Raw genomic sequence first — 22,154 nt, forward strand, 5'->3', positions numbered from 1 at the left:
TGCTAAAAAATCTGTAAATAGCAAAAGGCACCACTTAAGGTTGTGTTTGATATATCTACAAAGTCTTGTTGAAAAATATTGAATGGTTCTTGAGTAATGCTCCGAAACTAAACCCCACCCCTTCCTTTTGAGACTAAGTCTGAATCATTTCCATGGAAACCAAAAAATATTAAATCACAAATATCTGCAATAGCAAAAGGCACCACTTTGGGATCTGCCTCACATATCTGCCAAGTTTTGCTGAAAGACATTGAGAAGTTTTCGAAGTTGTGCTCTGGAAACGGAAGCCCACCCTCACTTTTGGGACTAAGTCCAAAATGTTTCCATGGAAACCGAGAAAAATAAAAATGACAATAATCTGTAAATAGCAAAAGGCACCACCTTAGGTTATGTTTGACATATCTACCAATTGTGGTTAAAAATATCGAACGGTCTTTGAGTAATGCTCCGAAACAAAATGATTACGGACGGACAGACGGACGAGGGCGACGATTATATCCCACCGCATTACATGCCGGTGGGATAAAAATCATTTTACAAGAAATAAAGAGTCATTGCATGCCTGTGGCGGTGGCGGTGGAGCTAGTGTGTGTGTGTGTGTGTGTGTGTTTTGGGTGAGGAGACAGACACACCAGAAATGTGCTTCACACATTGTACCCATGTGGGGACTCGAACCTGGGCTTTGGCGTGACAAGCAAACACTTTAACCACTAGGCTACTCCACCGCCCATACAAAACAAACAATAAAAACCAGATGATTGTTATATTAGCATTAGATTTTATTACAAATACAGTGTGCATAAATTACAGCAATGTTTCATTTATCAACAAGATTGTATAAAATATATAGAATCCTTAGTAACAGTAGCACTAACTAAGGCTGTTACACTAAACAGACAAAAGTGGGAGGATTTAGTACATAAAATATATTTTTGCAGAAATACCAACAATTTCCCCAATCCAGGATATTCTTCATCCTTCCATAACATCAGTTACAATAACTTCTAACAACTAGATCCCGTATCTGGGAACCATGACATATCTCTTGACACAGTCTAATCCTTGTGTCATACAACAAGAACAATAACATGTATTTAGGCTTGGATTTCTGGGGAACCTCACCCACGTGAATATGAAATCTGAGGTATTACACAATTAGCAATATAAGGCATGAGACAACAAAAACTTTCCAAACAAAATTGATCAAAAATTCACTTGTCCACCTGGAGCCATATTAACACAAAGACATTATTTATTACTGGAGACGTTGTGTAGTTGTTTTCCTTTAATTACACATACACATCTCAGTTAAGAAATGGCATCACCAGACTTCCACACATCTACTAATATTACCCTGTCACAAATACATTTGTTACAAAACAAATTAAATGCTCTTGACATTCAGTTAAATACAAGATATATTGTTATGATGATAGTGAAATGATCTGATCCTGAAGCCTCATTGTACTTAATGGGATGCCCCATAACAATGCCTGGCAGAGTCCATTCTACAAGATAGTGGCGATATGGTAGTAGCCATGTCCATCTGTACCTTGTGACATTTAGGAGTTCTTCTGCAACAGCTTCATGGTGACCTGCAAGATACAATGATACAATCACATGACCTGCAAGATATGATGATACAATCACATGACCTGCAAGATACGATAATAATACATGACCTGCAAGATAAATCACATGATCGAAGATTGATGTGACCTGCAAGATACAATGATACAATCAGACTCTGGACGCGTACACAATGATAATGCATGCAATGCTGTTATAGATAGAAGCAGCTGCTGAAATATAATCAATAAATAACAACAGTTATCTGGACAATACCCATCCACTGTGTGCCCCCCTTTTGGTCTCATTACAGGTGTGGGTCTGAAGCGTCATATGTATACAAGGCACCTGGAGCACCTGTTACAATGTAACCTTGCATAACAGCAGAGAACACTGTAACCTTGCATAACAGCAGAATTATCTCCCCTTGACCATGCTGTGATATCAACTAGTCTGTCTCCAAATGAGAACGATGAATTTCAAAATAACTCAAAATTGGGAACAATCTATTAAATGTCAATATGGTACACAGCGATGAATACCCTGTACCCAACAGTATCTACTATTTATTATTTCAATACCCAACACTGGAAGACTATCACGTTGTTTTGCATACAAATTCACACCTTTAATGGAAAGGGGCAGCTTCACACATTGTACCCATGTGGGGAATCGAACCCAGGTTTTTGGTATGACAAGTGAACGCTAGGCTAACCCACCTCCCCACACAAAAATGAACTGCAAAGTATTTCTGCAGTGGGTGAAAAATAAATTGGTCATTGTTTTGACTGCCAATTAGCAACAAGTTTCTTTGGGGAGGTGGTTGGCTGGCGTTACTAGGCAGCTTGAACCATAACGAACATATATTGTGCAGTTTACAAGACAGAATCTTCTCCTCCTGACCATGCAGTGTAACCAACCACTGAATGCAACAGTTCTACCATCATTGGTGGAACAACCAGTTAAACAGCTACAGCTGTAACTTACTGTTTTCACTTCTGTGTACAGTTCAAGGCTGTATTCCCCGAGTTCGCGGCCATTGCCAGACATCTTGTAGCCACCGAATGGTGCTCCGGCATCAAACACATCAAAACAGTTGACCCTGCATGAACAACGTGATTCACTGTTACAATGATCATATTCCAACACATCAAAGACGTTCACACTACCTAAACAATGTAATTCACACTTACAATGTTCATATTCTGACATATAGGCTTCCAGATTTCACCAACCCTTAATGAAAAGTTGAAACTGTCTTTTTTAGTAAAAATTGTATTTTATATTCCTTTCAATGAAAAATTGCATGTTCTTCATAAAATAATATGGCATAAACTGAAACCAAATCAGCTGAAGTATCCATGCCCACATTGACACATGTTCAGACAGTTCTCTTTGAGATGACAGCATCTGAATGCCCTTTCTTAGTTCAACCTAACAACCAGGAATGTTCATAGTGTACATTCCACAATGTGATCTAATCATCCAGTCTCCTAGGGCTTGTTAGACTCAGTATAGCAGTGTAACGAATAATACTGAGCCTAAGTTTACTTGGACAGTCTTATCATCAAGATTGTTGTAACAAGCACACGTAAGTACAGATTTATCACAGTCAAATGCTAAGACTGATTCTGGGAACAGCCCAGAAATTCATGTGCTCAATCTACACTTGTAAATAAACAATGACTGAAAGATGCTGGTCAAATATATGTCATGAATATGTTCATTTCATAGATGTTCAAATTTCATCGTAAAATCCTACACTGGAGAATGCCATTCATTGGAAATGATCCAGTTAACCAATATTTAGTCCTGGGTATGGAGACATTTTTCTTGTATATTTATATACCAAAGATGGTTTTTGGAATTGAAATGGTCCAGACGGCACACTCAGTTATTTTTAGGTGTTCATACTTCAGCTGGATCACTCAGTACCTCACTCCATGCCCTTACCAGACAGTTCCTGCTCTCAGACTGTTGGCGATGTACATGACCCTGTCGATGTCCTGGGACATCACCCCTGCAGCCAGGCCATACTCTGAGTCGTTGGCACGCTCGATCAGCTCATCCACGTTCTTGAATTTCAGGATCTGCATCACTGGTCCAAAGATCTAGCCACCACAAAGGAATAGATAGCATGAACTACAAGCTGTATAGGACAAGTCCTGGGAGTGAAATCAGTTAACCACTTATGAAGGGCACGAGAACGTAGAGCAGTGGTATCAGCCGCAAGTCAGGATGGCAGAGCACAAACTCAGTTGAATGATGCATCATGTGATGTTGACAAACTACAAAATCCTAATTTATCAAACAGGGTATCATTGTACAAAACAACCTTAGCGCTAAGCCTACCAAAGTCTATGTTAAGGTATGGGAGTTCCGGTCACCTTAGCGCTAAGCCTACCAAAGTCTATGTTAAGGTATGGGAGTTACGGTCACCTTAGCGCTAAGCCTACCAAAGTCTATGTTAAGGTATGGGAGTTACGGTCACCTTAGCGCTAAGCCTACCAAAGTCTATGTTAAGGTATGGGAGTTACGGTCACCTTAGCGCTAAGCCTACCAAAGTCTATGTTAAGGTATGGGAGTTACGGTCACCTTAGCGCTAAGATTGCTTTGTGCTACAGCACCTAGGTCTGTAATGTTTACAAATGACTCAACATCTTTACAAAGAAAAATACAAGCACAACAGAACATTGCATTACAATATAATCTAAGTTGTTGCCTTGTCATGAAAAATGTTTTATGTGAATGATGAAAACAGACAAACAAAACATTGATGAGCTCCCCCAAACACACCTCTTCCCTGGCTATTGTCATGTTGTCCTTCACATCCTTGAAGACGGTTGGCTCCACGAAGTAACCCCGATCTCCGACTCGACCGGCGGTTGCCGCCAACACACAGTGTGGCTCCCTCCTTCCTTCCACTGTCAATGAGACTCAGGATCTTCCCCATCTGCTCCTCATCCACCTGGAACAGCCACAGACATACATGACATGTACGCAGGGACATGTCATACGCAGGGCTTAACTCCTGCACCAGTAGGTCATCAATGCAATTATTATTATTGAAGGGCTTTAACTGGGGTCCTTCTTCAACATTGTTCCTGGTGTTTTACCCAAGGCCTTAGTTCATTATCAAAAGGGTTTACCTGAGGACCTTGTTCAACATTATCAAAAGGGTTTACCTGAGGACCTTGTTCAACATTATCGAAAGGGTTGCCAACAACTCTGTTCTTTGCCCGCTCCAGGCTGCGTTCAACAAACTCATCATACACTTTCTCCTCCACAAATGTCCTTGACCCTGCACAGCAGCACTGCCCCTGATTGAAGAAGAGGCTGAAGTGGGCCTGCTCCACAGCTTCATCCACTAGACACAGGGAGATGAAGAATTATTAGTATGAATCTCAAGGAGTTAGTGTAATGGTTTACACCGAAATCCGCAACATTACAGCTTTAGCTCAGGCTTATCACAAAGAGTATGGTGCTGACAAATGTACAAACATGAGGGTGAAAGTCGGAGTGAGCACTCACTATTGGCATCAGCCAGGATGATGTTTGGAGACTTGCCACCAAGTTCGAGGGTAACCTTCTTCAGGTTCGAGCGTCCCGCCATCTGTGGGATGAGTTTCCCGACCTAGAGGAAAAGAAAACAAGGGTGATATCTTACCATTGCAGAAGCAAACATTTATAAAGGACACAGACCTGGGAACAAAATTATTGTCATTTAAAATCAAGTTCATTACTATGTACAAACTAACAAATATAACATACTGATAATGAATACCCCATGGACCAAACTGCCAGTAATTAATTCCATGTTCAGCAATTACCTAAATCAGTGTCTCCCAGTGACACCAGCAGTCAACAGTACTGAAAACAGTCGGAGGCAAGTTTATCTTGTCAACACAATGACAAAAGGCTAGCGAACTTAGAGTCAAGGCATTCTTTAAAGCATATGATGTTGTGACTGTCAATAGCCAAAACAGAGTGAAGTCGAGATTTCATCCTTGCTAAATTAGTGTGAATATTTGGCAGGACTAACAAGTCTATGCACAATCCTATGAACATCAAGCAACAACACTGACCTCCCGGTTGTACACACTTTATAAAGTTGAAAATATGTATATTGATGCAACTTTCTTTCAAAAATTAGGAAATCGAACCACATTTTGCATTGCACAAAGAAGGTGGTCATCAAATGTCAAAACATTCTAACAAATATTTTTTCAGTTGAACAAATTTATCTAAGTTCAAATTTTTGGATTGTAGTAATTCATGAATGAATTTAAATATCGTAATCAAAAAGTGCACTGGACCTCTCTTTTAAACAAAAAAGGTGGTTTCCAAATATCCAAGTCCAAACATTCCAACCTTTAGTTGTCAGGTTACTGGCTGAACAAACTTTTGAACAAAGTTCCAATTTATTAATTTCTTGAAAAGATTAAAATATTGCAATGAAAATTTGCACTTGCACTTAAAAAGGCTGGGTTAATATAAAATATATTCAAAATTTTGTTTAAAGTCATCTCAGATTAAATAGTCACTAGGTTCAGCACGCAGAAGATTTACTGAGTGAGGGTTTGGGGTGCAAAAATGCTAAGTTTAAGGTGACCTATTCTTATCTAAACAATACTGCAAGTCATGTGATGGCGATTACTCACTCATACTAATGATACCAGACAACATTATCTGGGACACTCCTACATGCCTGGGGGTAGCTGATGGGGCTCGGTGCACAGTTAACAATAGATAACGGGCAGGACTCTACGCAGCTACAGGAGAGAGAGTTCACACATGAGCAGCCAATCCTGCAGCACCAGCTGCACTGAGCTGTACAGTGAATGCGGGCCAAGGACGATCAAAACATCATGCATGGTAAAAATTGTACTGGGTCAATCAGATAAATAAAACACTACGACAGCAAAGAAATAAATTCTAACATAAATGACAGCTTTATGTTTATCAGTTACACAACTACAAAATAGACTCTTAACAACACTGATGGTAGTGAATTTGTAAAAGACATCAATCCTCCACTAAACAGCATTTGGATCAATGAATGTTAGCACTGACTGAGTGAGAAGGGTTAACACACATTCAAACAGTATGCTAGTTGTGTCACAACATGTCACATCAATCTGAGAAGAAAGCCTGATGAGATTAAACACTGGCCTCTAGGAAAATCAACTGACAATTCTATTTATAATGCAATCATCATACTTATAAATATCAAATGGTGTACTACTTATGGACCAAGTTCAACTAGTTTTTCTTGTTTACCTGTGAAAGAAACACTTAAATTTCAACCCAAGTTTCTCAAGTGTTGCTTTCAAATTGTCCCCAACAAACATATAAAATACAAAACTATTTTCATTCATTTATGATTTTGCAGCATTGATGACAATTGTTTCTTGCCCCAAGTAAGCATATCAGCTGGCGTACACCCATGCAGAACGACAACGCCATTATACAGGTTTACATGTACAGGCAAGTTGTGGTGTCATCCAAGGTTACAACAATCCAGTGTTGTACACGCAACAGCTACCACTGATAAAGGCTACACTCATGTGACACATCTCAACATCTATTACATTACAAGTACATGAAATACACTCCTTGATAACAAACCCAGTTCCACAATAGCAACTAAAAGGTCTGTAGCTCACCTGCATCAAAAGTTTCAAGATTATGTCTGGAAGTGGGTCAGGGAGAAATACAGTACATACAGGACATATTTGACATCCAGAGTGCCGTTTCTTTCACTCATATTGTGTATGTTGATGTGTCAAGACTACAGAAACATTACAACCTGTTTCCTTCTGCTCACCTCTGTGGACCCAGTGAAGGCAACTTTGTCCACATCCATATGCTCTGCAATGGCTGCGCCAGCTGTTGGCCCAAATCCTGACACAATGTTGATCACCCCGCGAGGGAAGCCAGCCTGCACAATACAGGAACATATATGAACATTGTGGAACAAGGTCTGCGTTCATTCCAGATAGCTGTGTGGAATGTCATCCTAATTAGTGCATCAGTGAATGGTGTTAATACCACAGCCACCTTTGTATATAACGTGACCCGTAGCACTCAAGTAGTAGCCTGGCAAACCAGTGGTGGAAAGTATGAGCACCGATTATCCGAGTACAATGAGTGAGTGAGTGAGTTTGGTTTTACGCTGCTTTTAGCAATAGTCCAGCAATATCACAGCACCACGCCCGAAATGGGCTTCACACATTTTACCCATGTGGGGAATCGAACAGGTCTTCAGCCTGACGAGCGAACACTTTAACCACTAGGCTACCCCACCGCCCCTACAATGACAATGAGTCTGACCAGCCAATCACACTCATGTCACTGTGCCCTGACTCCCCATATTTGATGATCCCCATTAACACAACCAGAATACCATTCACTGAACACTGCACAGAGTGAATCAGTTGGTTAGATGTCCCCGAGAACACCATTTTATACAGACTGTCATGTGACATTAAGATGAGAAGAAAAATAAAAGTGATGCAGACCTAGGACATTAAACATTTGCATGAAAATCTACAAGAACAGATGTTGTGCTGACAATTCAAAAATGATAACCAGGGCAAATCTGGGATTCAGACCAACAGTGATAGGATTCAGACACACCCAAGGGACACAACTCTAAATAGCCGGCTGGTCACATGTACCTACTAGTGTTGGGAATTGGTTAAAATCTCATAATTGATGATTGGTTCATTACCCGCAAAAATTTCACATCTTTAAAGGATGACTTGTATGTTAGGAACATATATTTCTTGGTGTCTTTAAGATAAATTCAATCATGACTTGGAACGAGCTTGTAGTGCTTATGAAATGTAACAGACAAAACCAACTTTGTGAAAAATATTGTTAATGCAAACAAGTGTTCCAAAATTGTTTGTGTTTGATTATGAGAAAACATGATCGATTGCTTGGTCGTTAAGTCACTACGACCAATCTTCGATTATTTCAATTAATCGGACCACCACTAGTACCTACACATTTCACTGAATCAACAGTTGTTTCACTGGTTATGTATTATCTATAGATGCTGAATAATAATCTCTTAAGTCAAATAACAATTACTTCAGGGACAAAACATAGCCCAGTTGTGACAGTGTTTGAATAGGAGCTTGTGACTGTATCTCTACCTCCTTAGCCAGTTGAGCCACATATAGTGCTGACAGGGGAGTCTGCTCGGCTGTCTTCATCACCACAACGTTGCCCATTGCTAGCGCCGGGCCCAGCTTCCATGCTTGCATCAGCAGTGGGAAGTTCCACTGGAACAGACACTCACCCAGTGTATTACCCACAGGATGTACAGGTTGAGGGATTGCAATAATTCATATTATTTACTCATGTGGCATGACACATTAACTACAGTCATGACAAATCAATTGTACCCATATGACAGGTGCCCTTTAACATAGCATATATAGAATAACTGACTTAGAGGATGATCCTGGGAGTTTACGTGATACAACTGACATCTCTTTCTTTTTACTCTGAAATTCCTAGTTGCTCTTTGTAAATCTCTGTGATGTACGATATATTGATATTTTGATATAAGTGACCCATACTTCTTGAGTCATGACCAGGTAAATCAGTGGTTGAAACTATGAGCACTGATGGCATGCAATCCCTTCCTTGTCACAGGGGACTATGTTACGGCTTAAAGATCTTCACCAGACCAACTACATCTACACACTTGAAAACATGTATTTATTTTGTTTGTAATAATTGGCAAAATTGACAAAAAAAATCAAATTAAATAGTTCAGTCTACACAGGCATAAGATAAATTATAATCGTGAAATTGTTCCCATTTGACTCTCATTCAACATGTTTTTCAGTTCAGCTTGAGAACAAAAGTCCATCATGTCTGATACATGACAAAGTGCTGATTACATGTCTTTTATGTGTGTCTGTAGATGTTGGCTTAACATATTAAAAGAAAAAAGGAAGGGCAAGGGACTGACAAGCTGTTGATTAAAATATAGAACAACCCAGATTGATAACATCAAGTAGTTTTGACTGCAACTCACTGGAATAATCTGCCCACAAACTCCAACAGGTTCATGCCGGGTGTAGGTGAAAAAATCTCCATCTGGATATCAAACAATCATATGTCAGCCACATTAACCTGAGTGATTGTGTGCGTGATTAGCTGTAAGAGGAACATCACGAGTGGCCTTCACACACTGTACACATGTATCAAAGAAACCAGAAGGCATCAATGCTTCATATCAAGCTGGCCTTCCAATGTTGTTATGAAGGATACATAGAGAATACAAGAGGTCTCATTACATACAAATTATATGAAACGAGTGTCCTTCCTAAGGTATCTGACCGAGCGAAAGCGAAGTGGCATCACACACCATTTAAAGAAAATATTGGCATAAATACTCACCAATGGGAATAGTCTTCCCATGGTACTTGTTGGCCCAGCCAGCATAGTACCTGCAACAAGGGTATTGTTATAGAACAGCATTTGTGTGATAGGTGGGGTACTGGGGTACCGAGTACATGCCTTGGGGGTACAGGGGACCTAGTTAATGTCCTGGGGGTCCAGGGGACCTAGTTAATGCCCTGGGGGTAAGAGCAAGTATCTAGCCATACAGAACATGATTTCAGTAATGTATGCAAATACTGCATGGATTGTACAAGTGATACAAGCATCTTACAAAGTACACACTGGTGACGTAAAAACTAGACAGGAAGCTTCAAAATTACGAAGTTCAAAGGGGTCTTTTGTGTCCTGTTCTCCAACAGTTGCCTTGGGCATCTACAGGTGTGCATCAGCTTTAAGGGAAATATCATGTGAGTGTGCATGTTACACAAATGGCTTTAAGTCACAATAGTAACATCCCACCAATTTACTCTCTTGTTTCTTTATAGTTCAGAAAATATGAACAGCTTTAAAAAATATAGTTTAGCTCTATATTTAAAAATACATATGGTAGTAATTTTGAGCAGTGAAGATAGCCCACCATGTACTATACATAATTACATACAAACTAATTCATGATTCATAACTTCTGGTTTAGCAGGGTTACTTCTTATTTTCTCTGACTTTCTTAGTTGCATGTTTTCAAGTTTGGAACGGTCATTTTAAATGATACTTGTTTTATTTTTCTGTTGACTTTATAATCCTCCATAGAGAGAAAATGTCTTCTTCTCATATCTCTGCTTTGTCAGGTAAAGTCAACATCAGCAGGTATGACAAATTGATGATTGACAACTGAGACGTAGAGGGAATGGGCATGAAGAACTACAATGGACTGTCTATGAGAGTGTATCAGGTGACTAAGCAGCCATCAACCTACATTATGGAGTAATTATAGGGATGATAGGAGACAACTGCCAAAGTGACTGCTCAATAAAGACTCTACAGGAGGGACCCTCGATTCGGAAACTGGATATGCTAACAGTAACTGGTGAAGTCAGCCATGACAGATAGCCAGTGAAGATTTCAGGATTGCGGATCTTGATGGAGATACACATAAATCAGGACATTAAGCTTTAGTTGTTTCCAGAGGTGGCCGCGGTTACTGAATTTTCCACGTCCCAATGATCATGTTGTTGGCCACAAATAGGAACCAGTTGTGTGAGTGTGGTCAGTGTTGCAGTAAATAACAGTCAATGTGATCTACTGAAGGGATTCACCCCAAACTACTGTCATGAATAACATGTCCATGCTCATGTTTTTGCTTTGGAAAGAAAGTCAGAATACGAAGTCTGCTCATATACTCTGCACCCTAACAGTATTTTCTGTAAAAATGAGTATATATGCAACAAAATACACTTATACTGACTGACAGACTGAGTTTGGTTTTAGGCCGCTTTAAGCAATATTCCAGCAACATCACAGCGGGGGATACCAGAAATGGGCTTCACACATTGTACCCATGTGGGGATTCGAACCCGAGTCTTCGGCGTGACGAGCCAACGCTTTAACCATTAGGCTACCCCACCGCCCCAATATACTTATAAAGAGTACTTGCACACAGATAAGTCGTTGGTCAGGGGTGGTTTGAAAAGGGCTTTTGTCTTCTGATGCTGGCATAGTAATAAGAAAGCCCCAAAGGTAATGTGGTTCTGAAAACCAAAGTCACCTAACTAAAGGTGCCAACTGATGATCATGAAGCATCACTCACTATCTGTGACAAACCAATCATCACTTCAAGATACACAACAGAACTTCAACATAGTTGCTGGCCTGAACGTTTTGATGAAGCCAGTCTTCTAGTCCCTGAACCACATTATTTCCTACTGCCTTGCCATCCCTGCAATGCTAAAGTCCTAAATGAAGCAAATCCAGATTTCCTCAGGTTCTGAATTTCCAATCTCACTGGGGTTCCTTTTCAATTTAAATGTTACTATCAAACTTACACATATTCAGAAACTAAGCACTAATCTCCCTATTCTATTCATTACCACAACAATATGTCTGGCTCCAGGTAAAGATTGAATCCTACCTGTAGCACTTCTGTACAAGTTGGACATCCGCAGCAAAGGCCACTTGGTAGGGCTTTCCGTTGTCGAGAGTCTCCAGCGACTGCCATGATGGGTAGACATATTCAAATTTCACAAACAAACAACATCATTAAAAAAGATATCATTTAGCATGATGCAACAACTTGTATGAATCAAAATGCAGACAACCCAATTTTGATGCTTATAACTTCAAGAAAGTAATCCCGTTTTAATGATCAGGTAGGTTTGTTACCAACCGCGATGTATCCAGCATCTCTCTCGATGAGATCAGCAAGACGGTTCAGCAAGCGCCCTCTTTCTGATGCATCAAGTCGTCGCCATGGGGAACCAAGACGAAACGCCTCCCTTGCTGCTTGCACTGCTCTCTCAACATCGGCCTGAGTTCAAGTAAAGAAGTTGTATATAAGCAGTCTTCAAACAGAATCTATTGAGAACAACGGTGGGTTGGTCAAATTCATTTATTTTTCAAACAATCAAAGTTGTCAAAAGTAAGCTTTGCCTAAACTGTACATTTGTATACACTGGAAGTTTGTTTGTGGCATGACTGATCAGGTGGACCCTCGTGGCCTTGAGGTTTGCAGGTACAGTATTCTACTCTAGTTCCCTTCTAAGTCGATATTATTTAACAATAAGGTAAATTCTGTCTATCTAGCCTTTCAAGATTTGACTCAAGATGTATAATGTGTGTACTTAGAGTTCTCTGATGAAAGCTTGTATGTACATTGTATTGCTGTTGGGCTCAACACTTAGACAGCAAGCACAAAGCACAGACCAGATAAAAGAAGGTGCCCTCCACGTACCTGGTATATAAACAGTTACACATTCATCTTTCTGTACGCTCTTCTAACTGATTCAAAAGATACAAATAGACAAAGAATCTAACTACCCTTTTATGTCTGGCCCGACATGCCAAACAAGATTAGCATGGTATCTGTGCTGGGTTATAACCTACTTTTTAACAAACACTATTGCTAAGTAAACCAATTTCTTCTCTTGAGATGTGTAGAAAGGGCAATTCAATTGATCATCAACAGCACAGACTTCTTGATATTAACTGGTATTGTTTGAAGTATGTAAGGTGCCCTGGTATACACAATTGGATATTCAACTTATGAAAAACTACATTTACTTTGTTGCATAGCTAACAAACTTTTCAATATCCATATTTGCATTTTGTAACTCATACACAATTGTACACAAATTAGACAGGTCTTTGACATGACAAACTAAAGCTTTAATTACAAAGGTACCCCACCGTTCCAGACTATTGCTTTTTCAGTTATTGTGTTAACACATGGGCAGACCAGACAAGGGCAATGACTGTAACATAAGCTCATAATGATGATGTCAGCTATTAGTTCAGGAGCCTCTGTCTTGTCTGGTAACAGAAGTAAGACTAAGGGGTATCAAGTCAGTATCCATAAACACACCTTTCACCACAAAGGCTGCTCCTTTAACCAAGTGGTAGTCATGGGTAAATCCCAGCCTAACATTCACAGGGGGCATGACGCGACAAATATGCTAAAACTAGAATCATCTTATCGCTAAGGCAAAAAAAAAAATGTTGTGGTTCCGATTTCCTACATTTCAGAACTAGGGTAGGTAGGTAGGGTTTATTGGTTTTTTTGCAAAATATTTTTACATTACTCATGTGTCAGAAAATAAATTTAATTTATTATGTGGTGAGTAAAATTGTTAGGCTCGGTGGGAATATTTAGGGTCGGTCGGGAAATCGGAACCACAAGCTTTTTTTTTTTAGGCCTAACCTTGACTTGGGCTATCAATTTAAGCAAACACGGAAACCAGGTCAGACTTAGAGCAAAACAAGGTGACCGCAACAGCTGAGATATCAAATATACTTGTATCCTAACCACTTCCCTCTTACACACAAAAATCTCACTGTTCATTTTCAAACCAGTGGTTTAATATCAAACTCTAATTTCTAAAAGAAAATAGGGTATCATTCCATATCAATGGACAAGGTCAATGTGTAATAGTTCTGTGAAACAGCATTTATGGGTAATGTACAAGAAACTCATGCACATCTAATTTTGTCAACAACTATCTGACAATTTCTGTCAAACGTTGTTATGTTAGTTTTTTTAGTACTAAGAGTTTGCTAAGGATCACTAAATCAAAAAGGAAATATGTACATTTATGTGCATCTGTTGAAATAATCAAAGACAACGTTTTGTGAAGAACTTTGTTGTCATGTGCCGTTCAATGCCTCGAACACAATGTGACGAACAAAATGTCAGATCACCCATCAAAGTGAGAGTATTTGACCAAAATCGAAACATCAAAATAATATTCCCCAAAACAAATTCATTGGCTCAAAAGGGAACCCTCAGTAGAGTATGTGATACACGTGATGCACGTGATGCTATAACAGCCTGGCACTGTCATGTCATGTTCCCAGTCAGTGTCTGGATGGTTGCCAAGAGAAGCAAGTTGCACTCTTCAGAAAGAACATTGCCAGGTTCCTGCAGAGCTGCAAGACTTCATGACAGGATGATCTGCTCATTCCACATTTGTTTGACCCAATGCCTGCTATCAATACCATGCCCTGCTTGTGATGATCTGGACGACACCAAAGATGTTTTCAAAATCATGTGCTAACCCAGTTTCTAGCATGCCTATGCATCCATCTAATCCTTTCACATTAAGTTGATGAAAGTGCATTATTCCAATACTAGGTGGCAAATGTCTGTTAATGATGTGCAATAATTCTGTCACGACACACCATAGTTTTCAAGTACCATGCGCACAACATGCCTCTGTCATCATGATGTTTAGGTCTGTATAGGGGTTATCCAATAATTGTGTCACCGGGACATTTCAGGCTGTATTTGTAGGATGATGTTTTGATATCATCAGAACTTGAACAAAACAAGAGTCCAAGCTGTGAGCTCTTTGTAAAATATTTTAACGAAACCTAAAAAATCATAAAGTCTGTCAAAAGATAATCCCCAAAACAAAGAGAGCCCTGTGACTACAGCTGACTCCGTATCTTCCATAGGAGTGTAGCAGTAACAGCAGTAACATAAAAAGAGGGTCTAATGAGTATATATATAATCAGAGCAAACAAGAACTGTTTTTTTTCTTGTAAATGTGTCAATGTAGATATAACATTCTGAAAAAATTGTTTTTCTTCTTAAAATGGTTTAAGTCAAGGGAACAAAAGCATGATAAGGGTAATTTTTATATTGTGGGCAAATTGAATACGAGAGAATGTGCATAATCTATTCACTTTTTAACCACTGTTTATTACATGTCACATTCATTAAGTAGTTCTTATAATTCTCAATATTTTGTTTATTGTTCAGTTATATTTCAGTTAAACTATGAAATACCTGACATTTCATAGAAAGGTTTCTTCAATAAACAGAGCCAGATAAACCCATGCCCTGGTTCATCACAAGCGGAATGTGGCTTGACCTAGTTTTGCTCATATACAACTATGCCTGTCTAATGCAGGAAGGCATTGTTAATCAAATTAAGTATGTGAGGGAGGTAACTGCTTTGGAACAAAAAGAAATTGGCTCAAGAAGTAGCACAGGGAATGAATTGAAACTATGCCTGTGTTGACTAAATATTTTGGGGGAATTATTTCTTTGTAAATATAATTTGATGAACAAGGAGTTTGCTGCATTGATGCAATGCATTCAGAGTCTTTTTGTTCTTGCATTTTCAAACTATCAAATGAATGATTACACAACATTCATCCTTCAATATACTCAATAATATGACCTTATTTAAAAGCATGAATCTACACAATAGAGACTAGAATCTAAATGGAGCATTGGGCCATGTTCAACAAGCAGTCTTAACGCTACAATTGTCCTAAGCCTATGCTAAAGCATGGAAGTTACAATCATCCCTATGCTAAAGCATGGAAGTTACAATCATCCCTATGTTAAAGCATGGAAGTTACAATCATCTCTATGCTAAAGCATGGAAGTTACAATCATCTCTATGCTAAAGCATGGAAGTTACAATCATCTCTATGTTAAAGCATGGAAGTTACAATCATCCCTATGCTAAAGCATGGAAGTTACAATCATCCCTATGCTAAAGCATGGAATTTACAATCATCCCTATGTTAAAGCATGGAAGTTACAATCATCCCTATGTTAAAGCATGGAAGTTACAATCATCTCTATGCTAAAGCATGGAATTTACAATCATCCCTATGTTAAAGCATGGAAGTTACAATCATCCCTATGCTAAAGCATGGAAGTTACAATCATCTCTATGCTAAAGCATGGAAGTTACAATCATCCCTATGTTAAAGCATGGAAGTTACAATCATCTCTATGTTAAAGCATGGAAGTTACAATCATCTCTATGTTAAAGCATGGAAGTTACAATCATCCCTATGTTAAAGCATGGAAGTTACAATCATCTCTATGCTTAAAGCATGGAAGTTACAATCATCTCTATGCTAAAGCATGGAAGTTAAAATCATCTCTATGCTAAAGCATGGAAGTTACAATCATCTCTATGCTAAAGCATGGAAGTTACAATCATCCCTATGTTAAAGCATGGAAGTTACAATCATCTCTATGCTAAAGCATGGAAGTTACAATCATCCCTATGTTAAAGCATGGAAGTTACAATCATCTCTATGCTAAAGCATGGAAGTTACAATCATCTCTATGTTAAAGCATGGAAGTTACAATCATCCCTATGTTAAAGCATGGAATTTACAATCGCTAAATTTCCAGCCTTGCCAAATGATAAGACCGTCACACAGTTTTACCTTGTCCCCCTCTGCAACATCACAAATGGCCTCTCCTGTGGCTGGGTTGATGGTCTGGAACGTTTTCCCACTGGCAGCATTCACAAACTCGTTGTTAATGAACAGCTGGAAAGAGAAGTTAATTGTAAATCATGTGTTTCAATGTACATGTACTACTAAATTTAACTATGCTGAATTCAAACTGCAACTGACTGCTCAGCCTTACGACAAGAAAGAAGTACTTTACCTTCTGTGATAATGCATCAAATCAGCTGTTTTGATCCGAGTTGCAAATGGGTGGTTGAAATTGAAAGTTATGGCTGACCAATCAGAATCTATTATTTTTTCAAATTGATAGAAGAACCAGGAGATAGACACACTGTGTCTCCAATGTAGAGCCAGGCTACCTGTTGATTTAATTTCACCAAATTCAATTTGGAACTAAACATGTTTTCTGATGGAGTTTGACATCCCCTACTGCCAAATCTAACCATAAATATTTGACAGAGATGGTGTGGAATATTGATCTCAGAAGATTCACTACCTTCCACCATTTCATTACTTTGCAGTGCCTTCATATGTCCTGTCATTTGAGTGTAAAGACCCTTGAAATTCAAAATTGGAGGTTTTCTGGCCCGTTAGTTTTGAAGGTCCAGGTAAAGCCATGTAGTACAAAGCCCCCAGTGGGAACATATAGGATATAGTACCTTGATGCTACTCCCTGTGTTGAAGCAACATCTTTTTCTGACCTAAACTAGAGTATGTACAATGTATTGCTTTTAGATAATGGTAAGTGCATAAGAATTCATTCTTGGTATTAACTGATTAACTAACAATGTCTACCTCCAAAACACAGAACTCCAAAGACTTCCTTGAATTGCCAGTGGAAACTCGAGGGAAAAAAATGTTTCATGTTCGGTAACCTGTTACTAAACATTCAGCACTCAGGCACAGACAATTACCCTGCAACAGCTCTTTATACTACTGTACCCTGATGTTACAATGAAATTTACGTGACGACACCCAAGTCACAATGCCCAGCTGCCTTTCAAATAGCAATACATTGATATTTTCAAAAACAGCAGAATAAGATAGACAGTTTCACATGCCATCAATGTGGAAAAGCAATATGAACATCCGGGCGTATACTTTATTATTTCAGATTTTTTATACTGGGTATGAAAGCAAATGCCATTGTTAAAACTGATACGCTTTCTCAACGATAGGGCTAAAACAGAATTGCTGCGTTTCATGTTTGATTATCACCTGTCACTGTGATACTGTATTGAATGTTAGGCAATAATCTCACATGCTGGTCCTAACGATCTTAACAGTCATCTGTGTAACAACTCATTCTGTTTTTGAGTGATGTAAATTACTCAATGACAAAAGGTGCAACTCTTAAATGCTTCTATTTAGAAGGGTTTTCTCCCAAATTGACAACTAATTAATGAAACCAACAACTTATGGTTAACCTGACCTTGAACATTAGTCACATAGACCCTGATCAAAATACGACTTTCACGTAAATTATATTTACCAGTCAACAATTGCAACTTTAAATATAAATGGGCATAGGTTATACTATCATAAGCAAGGACCAAAGCAGAACTTTCGGAGAACATTTGACGTATATGAACGTATAAAACATAGAAACTTGTACATGAATAAAAGCGGGTAGCTTAAAGGTCACATGCAACCAAAAAATCAAACATAATTAAAACACAATTATCACTTATTCATGACATATAATATACATTGCTGGTTATGAAAAAACATATAAACAAAATTATAAGCGTACAATCGCAAATCAAAAGTGCAAAATATGGTGTACTTGGGTTTACTTCCCAAGAAACGAAGCAGCCGGGATACCGAACCCAGTCAGAGCGGGTGGGTGTGCACTCAAGTGTAACGGCTGGTTCATTTGCAGATTCCCTCACGGCTCATTGTGTGTGTATATATAGAGATGTTGGGTTTTGTAAATACATGCTCATTTTTTGCGTATAACATTTTGCAATCAACAGACATCATAACATGTCATGTGTACAAGTATCACACCTGCCTGTCTGTGTAATTACATAATGTGACAGAGACCGAACTCGGGCCATAAATCAATGCATTTTGTTTATGGTGTACAGCCTGATTGGTGTTAAGTTCAAATTGCATGTGGTCAGTGATCGCAGTTGTGTATTGAATATGGTCATTAGCTGATAGGCAGGCCGACACATAGGTGTCAATAAAACAGACATTGAGTTTTGTCTGTGACAACGACATATCTATATCACAGTTAGAAATTCTGTCAACACTAAATAATGACATTGCTTTTAAGTATCGAACTGAGAAAGTGACTCGGTAAGAAGAACGTGTGGTGAAATAGACAAATGAAATCATATAAACAGTTAATCTACTGTCATAACATATAAAAAGCTCGCGCCTGTGAAATATCAACAAAACATTAGAAAAATAGCTCACACCAAAGCCTTCACCGAGTATTCACCGGACAACCCGCTTCCAAGCTGCGCGAACCTATTTCACTGCGCATGTGCTATGAGCGCAGCCCAGCTGTTGAAACCACTTGAATTCCCCCAAGCGCTTGGGGAAAATTAGTGAATCGTTTGAACTACGATTTCGCGCATTTTTTTTCATCGCGTTATTTTTCATCTTTATAAGTAGAATTTGCACATTTTTGATGATTTGTTTCGGTAAGTCCACACCAAAAGGTATCAGAATCTGCAAAGTTGTGTTTTACGTTGCATGTGACCTTTAAAATCACAGGTTCGTGTGTTGTACTGGACACACCATTCTCATCAGACATTTTAGTCACTACAGGCTCCCGTGGAACAACTTCTGCAGTTGTTTCATTCTGGGTCATTGTAGCTAGAATGGCTTTTACATTTTGTCCACATTTTCTGACATTTCTTTTTGTTTCTTTCTCTACGGTTTTTTTTCTTTTTCAGCTCTAAACAGTGTACTGGTCTGCTTATAATACTTTTAACAATTTCCAATTCTTTCCTATTCCATTTGTTTCCCAATTCTGATTTTTCCGTTCTCTGTATTCTCTTTGTCTCTCTACTTGAGATTTAGCTATAATACCTGCAATAGATGACCACAATTCAAGCAATAATGTATAGATTCCATCATTTAACATAACGTCACTTTCCAAACAATCCCAAATAAAGTAATGTAATTTACGTTAACAGTTAATACATTACTTCATAAATGCTTTATTATGAATCGCATGCAATAACATCACTACTTTGAAGAGTATCCCAATAGCCATTTGTTTAAGGATAAAACATGCATGTTTTTAAGTATTATCATCATACCAAGTGTGCAGTTTCACAAGTATCATATAAAGAACTACAACAACAAATAATCAAACACTGAAAATAGTTCTGTTTACGATCCAATCACAGGTTTACTGCTTTATCACTTGATAAACCATATGCTTCAACATTCAGCTTACTTTATACACCTGTGCTTTATACAGAAAAGATTAATGTAGAGGCAATTTACGTCACACTTCCTGTAATTTACGTTACAGGGACATGCCTGGAAGGCAAAGAATGGTTTTCATAAATCATGTCTGAATTATGAAAGTATTTAAACTGATTAATCAATATATTATCGTAATGTTGTAAAAATGTAACTCGGAATCATTATACAGCATGTGTCAAGACAGTACAGTCATCCTTATCATTCAAAAACACTTATTCCACTTCAGGATGAATCAGGAAACTCCGGTTCATCAAAGTTCACATTCGAATGACGTGCTGAAATGACCACTGCTTTCAACGTGTGATTGCATAGGGTATTTGTGGTGCACTTTTTCACTTGCAAGGAATTCCTGAACATTTACTAAACGTAAATTACAAAACGTAAATTACATCCTTATATTAAATGTCCAGGATGAGGGCCACATTACTCCGTTTTGGTGATTTAATGTTGGAAACATCCATGTACATGGATTAGGGCCAGCATCGATTCCTATGAGACTTATTTTACTGTGACCGTCAAGTATGATTACATCCTTAAAAAATTGTTCCAATAACTAAAGATAAAATGGGTTAGTTCGTTCTATAAATTCTCCTTGTTGATCAGTTGACATTTGTTTGAAAGCAATATTGTGTTCGGCATAGAATACAACCCATTTTACTTGCTAAACTTGTTTACATGTAGTAAATGTTATGTACATCAGTTACCATAATGTAAATTACGTTACTTCTACCGACAAAATTAAAACAAAAAATTGTCTTTTTGTTTCTTTCTCATTCTTGATTTTTATGTTAAATATAAAAGCACACTTTGAAATTTCATTATGCTGGTTTATTACGTTGACTTGTAATTAATTAGTATTATCTAGAAGAGAATCATTGACGGCAATATGTTTTGCCAACAGCAAGAAAATCATAACCAACTGTAAAGGAACAGTCAGTTTCAAATATTTTCTCCAATGTTTGTGACTATTGCAGTTTACTTCTATTACATTTGACTATTGAATACTATCGATTTCATAGGAAAAACGGTTTCACGGTAAGGATAGCGGGGCCTGTAACCAGTCCGACAGCATTTGTACAACTTAACTGAGAATGACTGTTATACCTTCCAATATATACATTCTGTAAACATGCAAGTACAATAGAGTGGCCTTGTTCCTGTGTGAAATAACTTCCTTGTGGTTGAATTGGAAGAGGGTATACGAATGAATTATGGGAATGTGAGCCCTAGACATAAACACTACTGTAAAAAAGCCAGTACTGTAGAAAAGCCACCACTGTGAAATAATTCACACAGAGCACTTATCTAATGTACATCTGAACAAAATCCAGAAAAAAGTATCAAATTATTTGACGTTCTGCTTATTCTCTATGGCCTATAACGAGGACGCACTGACACACTTGGACCTAACACTTACATGCCCCGCTACATGTTGAAGTAACAAAGCACTGCTGCACAACACTGAACTGCCACAACACTGGTATGGCTATGGGTTTTCGCGAAGTTATAAAGCGAACTTACTTTATTTACAGATAGACTACTGGTACAATTAAACTGTCATCTTACCTTAGCATATTTAATATCCGGTTGTCTGATAGGGTCTGGGGCTGCTGACATGCATGCTCTGTGTTGTTTTAGAGCGTTGAATACAGTTCGAGCTTTGAGCAGACGGCACAGAGAAGCAGACATCTTGGTTCGTCAACAGCGTGTGTTCATGTGCGATCACGTGACTTGAGATAAGCACGTATGGCACGTTTATGAATAATGCTTATCAATGATACTGAGGCATGGCACGTAATGCTACAACTTACACTTTTATTTTGACCCAGGCACTAAAT

General features: G+C 38.5%; 1 protein-coding gene across 1 annotated transcript; it reads right to left on the reverse strand.

Annotated features, from left to right (window-relative positions):
- Positions 1–755: 755 nt before the first annotated feature.
- Positions 756–22,040, reverse strand: LOC124288952 (aldehyde dehydrogenase, mitochondrial-like). Its single transcript, XM_046725542.1, is given in 15 exon segments — positions 756–1,595; positions 2,557–2,671; positions 3,523–3,680; positions 4,366–4,446; positions 4,448–4,537; positions 4,755–4,936; positions 5,101–5,203; positions 7,397–7,510; positions 8,733–8,861; positions 9,626–9,687; positions 9,991–10,040; positions 12,059–12,138; positions 12,314–12,454; positions 16,840–16,944; positions 21,883–22,040. Coding segments are annotated over 15 exon segments (1,566 nt in total). The 5' UTR covers positions 22,006–22,040; the 3' UTR covers positions 756–1,562.
- Positions 22,041–22,154: the final 114 nt, after the last annotated feature.

This window comes from Haliotis rubra, unplaced genomic scaffold (assembly GCF_003918875.1).
Source record: "Haliotis rubra isolate DU_JTF1 unplaced genomic scaffold, ASM391887v1 Scf43, whole genome shotgun sequence".
Taxonomy (NCBI): domain Eukaryota; kingdom Metazoa; phylum Mollusca; class Gastropoda; order Lepetellida; family Haliotidae; genus Haliotis; species Haliotis rubra.